The sequence below is a fragment of the Geospiza fortis genome, unplaced genomic scaffold, assembly GCF_000277835.1.
Source record: "Geospiza fortis unplaced genomic scaffold, GeoFor_1.0 scaffold54, whole genome shotgun sequence".
Classification (NCBI taxonomy): Eukaryota; Metazoa; Chordata; class Aves; order Passeriformes; family Thraupidae; genus Geospiza; species Geospiza fortis.
The window spans coordinates 15,282,518-15,293,854 of NW_005054301.1; the positions used below are offsets into that span (position 1 = coordinate 15,282,518).

Here is an 11,337-nt window from a genome sequence, read left to right on the forward strand (position 1 = left end):
AGCACCTGGATCCAAAATCTGCTGCTAGCCAGGCCAAATAGGAAGTAACAACAAGAGAAAGATGGCACTACTAATGACCCAAATCATGGTGGGAGGCTCCCAGGGGGCACACCTAGTCCTGGACAGCCTCACAGGTGTGAGCAGTAAGGGAAAAGCAATCTCTTCATCTGCTCTGGAGCTAAGGCTCTTGGATACTTCTGTGACCCTTGAGGCTAAAAGTTGCTTGTTGGCTGGCTTGGCAGCTCCTCAGCCCCTTGCTGGACTGAGAGGTTGCTCCTCTCCAGCAGGTCTCCCATTGCCTGGTAGAGAAAGCCTCAATGCCTGGAGGTTTTGCCTCAGCTGGGGCCTCCACTGAGCTCTGCCCAGCATCAGGTGCTGCAGCAGAGCAGCCTTCACCTCTTGCATCTGCAGGGCAGTGAGCACAGGCTCAGTCCCCAGCACCTCAGCAGGTGTCACTTTTTATCTGTGGCCCATGCATTTCAAAGCTGGTACTAAATGCAGTGAAGCCATCTGCCTCTGGCCATACCAAAGAAATTAATGTTATTACCAGTAACACCAAATAAGGCAATAAAAGACATTGCTTAGTTTGCACAACCTTTTATTTTCTTTCCTAGGACTATTTTTACTTAAACAATTTTCTGCCAAAAAAGCTCTGTCTGTGTCCAGAACTGCCCTGGTCATCGGCGCAGTTACCAGGGACTCGAGCTTTATGGCCCTCATAACTCGGGAGGGCGAAAGGTCGAGCTGTGGAGCCTTTGTGTCAGCTCCACATTTCTCTTTAAACACATGTGAGAGACAAAGCTCCCCTGAGACCCCCATGGAAACTGCCTCCGGGGGAGGGGAGAGGGTGAGAGAGCACTGGCCTGGCAGATAAAAGCAACATCAAAAGGAGCAGGGAGCAGCTGTCCATCTGGAGAAGCAAGCTTTTTTTCCCCTCCTTCTTCTTTTAGGAGAAGAGATTGTCTCAAAGGATAGTCTCAAAAAATTTTGCATGGAAGAAAAAAAAAAACCCAAAAAACAACAACCAACCCACCAGTAAGGGGGAGGGCAGAAAAGCCCCCGCAGCAAACAGAAGGAGGTGCTGCTTGGCAAAAGTCCCAGGCTGGATCATTTAAATCACTTTTAGTGCCTCCAAATGCCCGTTGCTGCCTCTGTTTATAGAGTCACAGCGAGAGGCCTGAAGAGAATATATTTCCCAAAGCAACATCTGAGCTTGGGAATGAATCAAAACTCACTTCATACACAGCAAACCCTCTTCCCTCTGACCAAGCTTTTGTTCTGTTGCTGGGTTTGGTGTCAGCCTCCAACCTGACAAGAAAAATCCCACAGCTTGATGACCAGATAGCTGAGTGTGTTTATGACAGGGAGGGTTTCACTACACAGGCTTTCCAGGATGTATAATTGCCAATAATCAACAATAAACAGTCTGCCTATAGGTACTTGTATATGTCAGCACAGCAGTGTAGGTGTAATTCTTTGGTGTTTCAAGCTGACAAATTGCCCATCTATACCATTAATTTACAGACACAGAAAGCTCTTATCCCAGGCTGTAAATAATAGTTACTCAAACAAAACATGTACCTACCATAAAATGGCAAGAAAACTGCAGTCAAACTCAACAAATTAAGCAAATCCCAGTCAATATCATAAATGGAACTGACAGAACTACCTCCCACTCCTGCTCTTGTTCAAGGGCTTCCAGCCATGTTTACTTGCACCTGAAGACACTTAAGAAGATACTGACAATGTAGTTCACATTTCAATATTGGTTGAAAATATATTTTAAAAATCAGACAGAGAGTGATTTAAAATCAAGAGAGTCTAACTCATTTTTGCCAATCCAGCTCTCTCAGTATTGTGAAGCTGAAGGTTGGAAATTGAGAACTCAAGAGGATGCCAGGCTGCAGCTGTTGGGGACTCTCAAACTCTGCACTGGTAAAGTGAAGAAGTTGCAAATGGCCTGTAACACATTCATCTATCCTGTGCTATTCCTCACATGGAAATACCTGAAAGATTCCCACATGTCCAGCAATGTACCTCATACCAAAGGGAGAGGGGATGAAGGATAGAAGCAACAGCCCTGTTCTCTCACAAGATGGACAGCATGCTGGGGTGCTCCCTGCCTGCAAAGTCCAGCACAGCATCACTGCCCTGATGTAGGAATCAGATCTTCCTTCCTCTCAGCAGTGCGGGTACAAGCCACAGCCAGGGGCAGTTTCCCAGCCAGCTGCACCAGACAAGTGGTCAGCCCTGCCCTGGTGATCCCTGACACCCTGTGGGTTGTTTCACAAGCATGACTCGAAACAGCTCATCTCATGCAATACCATCCATGCAGGGCATCCATGCATCTGCAGAGCAGCGAGGGGAAGCATGACCCCATTCACAGTTCACCCAGGGACACTGATGGCCCCTCTTCATGTCTGCATAGCCTCCCACAGTGGCAGCCTGGGGTGCTCCTAAAATCATGTGGTGGCATCCAGAGGGCAGGCAAATGTGCCTGAGTGTGTCCAGCACACTGCATGCAGCATGTTGCAGGCTGTGCTGCAGATCTTGCCAGCCTGGGGGACAAGGGCAGGAGCTGTGGGGTGATCTCCTGGGACCTAAGCTGAGGCGTCGTGGATTATTTTAGCCAATTCACAACAGGCACCTGTGCACATTGGAAGACAGACACCTCCATCCACAGTGCTATCCATGGCTCCTGCGGCACCCTCCTGTCTCCAGTTCAGGCATCCCCTGTGCCAAGGACAGAGCCAATCCCTGCCTTCCTCGTGGATCCAACTCCCACCTTCTCACTGCTGGGATAATAAATACCTCACGCCTGAGCACAGCGTGGGGCCAGGCTGCTCTCGGCTCCCCGACAGCACGTCCAGGGGCGGCAGATTGGCAGGTTGCTGGAGGAGGGAGCCTCGCGGGCTGGCGGGCAGCCAGGACACCGTGGCCTCCTGCCACAGACCCTGCAGCTGGCAGGGCCAGCCTGCCAGACACGTCCCCTCGTCGCGTGACAGGCCACTGGGTTGTTTCACAGGCTAGAAAAGATTTGAGAAGGTCTGCTTCATCACTGAGAGGCCCATGCAGGGTCCCCTTCACTGTCCTCACTCAGCCTGGGGTTTGGAGGGGTTGGTGGACGAGCCTCCTCCTGGTTCTGGTTAAGAATTGGTGCCCAGGGTGCTGCAGATGATTTTCATCTCCCCATGTTTCTGATAGGGATACTCTGCATTTACTCTCATTTCTGTTTTGCAATCCACTGCCAACATCACCAGGGTGTAGACCTTCCCTTCTCCATTGGTGCAGAAAGGCAGCCAGCCCAGGAGAGCTCAGGACCCACACTGACCCACCCACTGGGACAGCGGTGCAGGTGAGCTCCTGTCAAATCTGGATGCAGATAGCCAGTGGCTCTTTATACCTCAGCTGTGCCTGTAGTCACTGGTGGTCTTTTACCCAAAAGCTGGGTTCTGTGAGTCTCCACACATCAAATTGCTCCTTCCAGCCCCACTGTCCTGGCATGGCTCCAGTCCCAGCTTCCACAGTGGGAATAAGCAGAGAACCTCTCCTTCCAAGCAGCTCTGGTGCCCAGTCCCACTCGCAGCCCCACAAACCCAAAAGCAGGCTCTGATGGTGTTGGTGAAGAAGAGAGTGCTGGTTTTCCCTCAAGAATGGGCTATCTGCCATGAACCACAGATTCAAATTGTGGTGAAGACTAGGGATGCCCATACATACACATTTTCAGATGTGTCCTCTTTTTCTATGGATAAATATCTCCAGTTGGATATTTTTGGATATTTTTGTTTTCTTTAAACTTTATAGATTTCTCATGGTTTTCTGAATATTTGGTTGGCCCAGGAGGTCAAAAGCCCCTTGCTGCAGCACATCTCAGAGTCTCAGACAGGTGTCCAGGAGTCACACCAGTAAGTCCAATGCACAGACCTAATGTATGCGTACTGCTCCAAACATCTAAATATCAGTGTAAAATGTAAAGAATAACAGGACACACACATGCTGTGCATCTGTCTGCAAAATCTTAAACAGAAATATGGGAGCCCTAGAGCAGAATTTGTTGCAAATGCGTTACTCAAGCCTACTTGGTCTATTCTTAGTGCCTTCCCCTCTACAGTAACGGGTCATGTTAAGAGACTGGTACTTGCGTGATCTCTTTGATTCCTCATTATTATCTCCCAACTGCGTCTGAAGCAGAAGTTTCTGACTTTGCTCACTGCTCTGGTGGCCACTTCTTGTTCCTGTGGTGCACACCGTACTAAGTCTACTCATCTAATTTCCCCATGACCTCCTGGCACAGGATTTGCACCCCACAGCTCCAATGGCTTAGATGGAATTATTCCAGACATAGCTGAATATAATTTCTATCAGAATCTGGACTGTATTTTAACCACATTTAGCCTCTGACTATGTTTCAATTATGTTTCACCTTCCACAGACATTTAAAATGCCCTTGCACTTGCACACTGCTGCAGTGAGTGCAGCCCAGGAGCTGCTCTGATCAGCCGGGCAGAACGTGTCGGTGCAGAACTGGGTGTTTCTGATGGCTGGACCGAAGCTGAGACCTGCGCGTCTGCTGGACAGCCATCTGAGCCTGAATCTTGCCCTTTTTAGCATGCTTCGTTTGAGCATGTAAAAAATTGCTTGCAAAAACAACATCTGAAAAAAATCCTTTCAGTTTTAAGGGTAAATGTCCAGAATGCTAATTTATTAAAGCAAGTCCCACCAGACCATGCACAGGCTCTGAAGAAATGGCCCAGGGGCGCATAGCGGACTGAGAGCAAATCCTGAGAGTTTGTCAGAGTAAACCCTTGTACAAGTTGCTTTCTTGTTGTTTCCACACCGCACACACCTTGTGCCCCGAAGGATTTGAAAGACCCCGAGGAAAACTGCACAATGACAGTGCTCCTGTTAATGCAGCACCCCCATCAAGCACGTGAAGCTTTCCCCAGGGCCTCAAGAAGCCCTGTTCCTGACTCTTTGTTTTGCTTCACCAGAGCTCTGCCTGTACTGAAGGGGTTACTGTCTCGTACAATATAACAGTGGGGCTGACTTGGCTGGAACAGACATTAACTTCCACAGTAAATCTGGCAGGAGCTGGTAATTACAGAAAAAGCAGCCAGGGGTCATGGCCAGCCAATGCTCTGGAGTAACAGAGCAGAAAATCAAAACAGAGGGGGAAGGGAAATCATATTCATCATAGTCTTAGGGCTGAGGTCGGTCTTCTCCGAACTATCAGGAGCCTGTCGTCAATTGTTATGTTTAGAAGGAGCCTCTGGAAGATGAGGTAATAATAATGTTAAACATTAACTTGTTAGTGTTCCCGCTGCACTGCAAATTCACCTCCACCCCAGCACAGCTGGGAAGGGGGAATGAACGCTCCCTGGAAACAGCCAGGAATACGGGTCACTAATTGCACTCCTGCATTTGTCCCATTTCGGGCAGGTTTCTAGGGCTAACACGCGACCCAAATGTTCCTGCTTCATGAGTCCTATGTTCTCCCCCCATCCTGCATTGTTTCCAATCCTCCAGCACAGGTTCTCCCCTCGCCACCCCTCCGAAGAGCGGGTGGCAGGGCAAGGGAGGTCTGCCTGCCTGCCTGCCTGCCTGCAGCGCTGCCGCCGAGCTGGCAGGGACAGCTCCCATGTGACTCCTGCACAGAGTGGCAAAGCCTCACGCATTAAGCAGGAGCAAGCATCGAGTGCCTTCATGGCATCCTGATAAACCCTAGGAGAAAAGAAGATAGGTGATGTTCCTGCTGTCCCACAGCTCCCCACAGCTCAGCACTCCAATACCTTTCCTTCCAGCCTGAGCTGAAATAGTGGCTGCCCTATAGCTGTGCCTGTAAGCAGGCTAGCACTTCCTGAGAGTCCATCCATGAAGTTGTGAGGTCACACAGGATGTGAAGGGTTGTAAAATGCAGGGCAGCTAACAGGCAAAATAGTTACTTTGACACTGGAAAAGCCAAAAGCACTTCAGCTTTGGACTTTGGCTTGGGCTCTCACATGCACAGAAACCATCTCACCATCCTGATGGGAAACCTCATCCTTTGACAGAGTTGCCTAGATTAAACAGACAACATCCCATTTCAGAAACAGAGGAAAATGGGGCTTTATCCCTGGCCATGGTGCAGTTTGGCACGTACCCTCTGACTGCTGCCTGGCCTCGCCCAGCCCTTCTCTAAATGGAGGGTATTAAGCCTGCCTTAAAGATGTGCTGAGGCTTAAATAATCCACAGTTACAGAGCACTGCTGACATCTACAGAAGATGAGAGCCATTAAAATGGAGAATTCAATTATCAGTGGGAATATAAAAGAACCTGAGGTCTAATGCACAGAAAACATGGATTAACTGATGCAGATTGAGCTGGCCTCTGGAAGAAGTCATTGGCACAGTGGTCCCGTGTGCTATGTACACAGTGGGCTTGCTTGTGTGGCAGCCCTGCACCACTTTGAGGGAGAAGCCCCTCGTCACTTGCTGCAGAGGGGGGCCAGAACAAGAGACCCTTTTCTGCCAGGCTGGCTTTCTGGCTCAGGCTGAATGATCCGGGAGAAGGCTGGAGAAATGGTTTGTTTACTCATTAAATGACTAACGAGGTGGCCCCTGTCTGGGCTCAGTGGAGCGGAGGTGGCGGCCGCTGCTAGAGGCGGTGGGCAACCAGCTGGCTTAGGGAAGAGGGCAGGAGCCCTGCAGGCCAGCCTCAGGCCACTGGCCCCACCCCACTGGTTGTATCTCATCAGAGTTTACTATCAAAGTAGTGCCAGTGTTGCAGTAACCCTACAGAAAATGCACAGGGTGGTAAAACAGACACCTGTAATTATATGTAACACAGGAATGTGTGAATTATGGCTTTAAAAAAAAATTGAAAAGAAAATTGAAAATTACGCACACTGTCTTCTAACCACTCTCCTGCATCTCCTCCCTGCATTCATAAAAACTATTAAAAATGGGAAAAGAAAGGTTAATGGGTCAGACTGGTTAGCTGCTGGTAGCCAGTTACTGCAGTACAGCAGGCAGCACACACCACACGGCAGCCTGTCCCAGCACTCACATCCACTGCAGGATGTGACACACAAATGAGTTCTCAGTGCCATTGGTGACCACAGTGGAGGAAGCCTTGGTAGCTGTGTGCCACTGGAGCATGGGCAAGCAGTGCAGGTCTGCTCACAGCACCATGTCTGCTCACTGCTGTCATTCAGCCACTGGAACACAGCTTATGGAGAGGCAAGAGGTGGCCCTGCCACTTGTGGGCCAGGTTGCAGCTGGTAATAACCAAGCCATGGCATCACACTGTGATGTATTTTCAGGCTGCTTGATGGGCTGCAGTGCATGCTTGGGTCTGGGGCTCTGGCTCCTTTTCCCTATGTTTCTGTTCAAATAAAAACCAGGAACTATGATCATCTTTTTCTTCAGGAGAATTTAGCCCAATCTTTGCAGGCCCTAGGTGTTAACGTAAGCTTCAGGTGTGCACACAAACTCTGGATCACTTCTCTGAATTGCAGGCAGCCTTTGTTCAGGTGCCACACCATTCACAGAAACAGAAGCCCACAGAGCTGCCCAGGTGCCACACCATTTACAGAAACAGGAGCCCACACAGCTGCCCCCAGGACCCACCTGGGTGGTGCAGTGCCACCCAGGCTTCGAGGAAGGCTGAAGGAAGTCAGTACTGTCACTGGGCATGCAGCTCTTCCACGGATACACAGGCACAGCTTCTCCCACGTAGCATTGGGGAGGCGTCATTTGTTAAATTTAAATATCTCCACCAGGGTAAAAGGTTCAGGCTTGGACCTCTCTGAGGTGGGTCAAGCCGAGTGCCACTTGAACTTTTTTGAACCATAAAAAGTAAGGACACACAAAAATAATAGTCCAGGAATCTTCAGAAGATGTGGGAATAATTCTTACTTTAAATACAAGTGCAATTTTCTCTAACCTCAGTGTCATGATTCAGCATTTCTAAAGTAAATAATTTACAATAACAAAGGCAAGAAACTAAGACATTTGTGTGGGATCAAGGTAAAAATGAATTTTGCAACGTGAGAGAGATGAAAGGTAGATTATCATGGAAACAGAACATCTTGATCCTACCACTAAGGAAAAGCTGAATCCTCCACCACAAAACCTAGTCTGAGTCATTGTATAATGAACCAAGCATTGCTCACAAAAACTCAGCTCTGAGCTCTTTTTTCAGATAATAAAAACAGTGCTGATATTTTTATATTGAGTTAATGGTCTTGAAGAAGAGCCACAAAACTGTACTTTGCTGTACAAACCCCTACTGAAGAGGAGAAGTAAATCTGGAGGGTAACAAAGAGATTCTGGATGCACTGTTTACTTATCATGTCATGACACACACACCCCCCAGCCCCCACCTTACCACTTCCCCCCTGGCCCTCTTCTTTCCTCCCACACCAGCACCTAAACCCACTTGTGTGCTTGTTGGGGATTACAAGGTCTGTTCTCAGGGCTGTGGAGATTTACAGTACGATTCAGAGAAAAGTAGAAACCCTCCTGCTCTCTCCTAGGGTTTGCCAGTTCCACTAACACTGAGGAGGAGAATGCCAACATAGCTTAAATCTCAGCAGACCTTTACAGAGCTCGCTCAGTGTTTCTATCCACATTTTACAGCTGGAGAAACACGTTCAAAGGCAGGACCTTGACACTACCAGTGTGCTTTTACAGAATGGATTCAGCTGCCTCAGAATTAGCAAGATGAGCCCTGGCATAGGCAGGTCTCTTTTCCTGGCAGCTGAGTCCCAAAGGCAGCTGAAAGCCCCCCTGTTTAAAACCATCTCCCAGCAGTGCTAATGCTTCTACTCTGGTACTAGCAAGAAGGGATTTCTATGGACATTTTGCCTGGGTGGGTTAAAGATTAAATGGTTTGCCCTGGACCAGTGTACAGGTTAGTGTAAGAATCAGGAAAGGTAGCTAAATCTCTGGCTCACGCAGTTAAGGATGTGTGCAGACAATTGGGCTGGGAGCTTGTCATCACCTCTTATGAGGAAAGTGAAAGGGGGAGGCCTCTTGGAGAGCATTAGTGCTTTTATTGCAGAGAGATATTACAAAAGATTGCACAGTGGAACATGTTCCAGAATCAGGAGGGAACTCAACCCTAAATCTTTTGATTCCTTTTGCAGCTGGAAACATGTCACAGCAGGATCCACTGCAGGTCCGACTGCTGGAAAACAATGGAGATAAATGGTACAAGAAGGCTTTTCTCATATAAAAAACACTGTTTCTTTTCTAACACGAAATTGTTCTCACACAGCCTCTCCCTAACACTAGAAGGACTGTGACAAGCTGAGGAATGAGTACATGTGGCACATGATGTGAAGGTGGAATTCAACAGCCGATGGAAGAGATGTTGATCTAAATTATACTTGACTTTAAGGCTGCATGACCCTTTTTCTTGCCCTTTGACTGGACTTTCTGAATGCTTCCGACACAGATTTCCATTCTTGAACCGCAATATTTCAGACTCTGCAACTGTAAAACTCAGTGAGGAGCAGCCTGAGAGCTTGACTCCCTCACCTTGAACCTCCTTGGATGTGGTCAGGGCGTAGCAAGCCACTGATGTGTGAAAGCCAGCATTTGCTTGCTCACTCATTTACTTTCAACCTCCACCCCCCATAGCCATTGAAATGTTGCTTTTGGCAAGAACTGGGGCACAGGGGAGGGACAATTACCACTAGCACTCATTGTTTGCAGAATGTTTTTCTTAATGCCTTAGAAAAAAAGAGAAAAGGGTCAGGTTGAAAGGTCAGCCGACCTTTTTGTTTTCTTTGGAATGAGAGATTCAAACTCTTCAGAAAATGTTTTATTAGCTCTTCTGAATTTCACTTTCCGCAGAAGTTTTCTCTCCAGGCGATGTTTAGAGGCACCAGCAAGGAGTGCCCACGCTCATCAAGCTGAAGGTGATTTAAGGAGAAGGACAAGATCTGCACTTTAGGTAAGGGAAAGCAAGTCTTCGCTTCAAGTTTTGTTATGAAAGAAAAAAACCGCTTGTTTGCTGAGGAAGGAGGAGCTTGGAGAGTGAGCAAAGGGCTGTGGAGTCGGTTTTACATTAGCCCTGGTCCGCATTCAGTGGAAACTCCTCCGTTTGATTCAACCAGCAGCTAGACACTCACACCAGGAGCATTCGCAGTCTCCCGCACAGATAGCGAATGTTTATGGGACATGCCCGCGCAAGGGGCATTGCAGCATTGCAGCCTCCGGAGCGGGGCGGCAGCCGAGGGCACGGTCGTGTCCTGGGAAGGAGGCACAACAGCGGGCTGGCATTAGTGCAGCGGTGCTCCGGCTCTGCCTGCGTGACCCCTTTTCTCCCTGTGGAAAAACACAGAAAATGAGATTCCTCTCCTTTGTGAAGGGCTTTCAAACCTGATGACAAAAGGCAGTATTCAGAGCTGGGAACGATTATTGTTCTTCTCTGGGGGCATTCAGTCCAGGACAGGTTGGAGATTCAGCAGTAAATGAGGATAAGAAAATGACTTTTACCATAGCATATATGTGAAATAAAAGACTTCATTCTCTTCATTTTGGTAACTTTTCTTACCACCTCATATTTGGCAAAGTGTATTTCCGAGGTAATCCAGGTAGTTCTATTCATGGTAACGGCTCTCAGAAAGGCTGATTTATACTTTTTCATTTTCAGAGCTGCAGGCATTGAGATGCAAAAGACATGGGCACCAAAAAGAGATGTTCCTGAAATTAGGGTCATCAGAATAGCGTGGGGCCCTCAGGGATGGAGTTCAGACCACCATCTTCTCACCACGGATATATGAATGAGAAGAGAGTGGTTTAGCATACAGCCTCTCTTGGTCAGCAGACACTGAAAAAGTTTGAGTTTTGCATTCATACTTCTCAAAATGCTTCCTAGCAGGAGCAGGCATCAGTTCCCCCTCCACCTATACTCCAGCACACTAGTGCCAGGCCTACCTGATATATTGCTAACAGGTTTACAGCTGATTGCAGGGATGTGAGTTGCAAACACAGGCATGTCTGTGCATGGCAATGAGCAGCCCCATGTCAGAGATCCAAGAAGCAGGTCCAAATAAACTAGGATAACACTGGGTGCAGAAAAGTAGCTCAGCTCTTGGAAGCAGAAGAGCTGTGTCAGCAGGGCATCCATGCTGGAGGCAGCCCAGATGATAAACCTACTACCTGAGGTTGCTGCAGTACTCATCCAATGTGGCTGCTGGGCTTCCAAGCTCCAAGGCAATGGTTCTTTGGGTTTGGGAGAGAGCTCAAGGGCTGCAACACCACAGCTCATGAAGCAACATGGACACCTTTTCTTTGGAGGCGGGAACAGAGGGGATGGCTTACCATGGTCCCTTCCTATTTACACCT

At 48.4% G+C, this 11,337-nt stretch overlaps 1 protein-coding gene across 1 annotated transcript in view; it reads right to left on the bottom strand.

Moving 5' to 3' along the window:
- SRP14 (signal recognition particle 14) overlaps positions 1–10,169 on the bottom strand; it is a 37,022-nt gene extending 26,853 nt beyond the window's left edge. The window contains exons 1-2 of the mRNA XM_031064758.1: positions 10,119–10,169; positions 2,812–3,026 (exon numbers count right to left, since the gene is read on the bottom strand). Coding sequence (XP_030920618.1) covers positions 2,812–3,026; positions 10,119–10,169 — 266 coding nt within the window. The remainder of the gene's footprint in view (positions 1–2,811; positions 3,027–10,118) is intronic.
- Between the last annotated feature and the right edge of the window lie 1,168 nt (positions 10,170–11,337).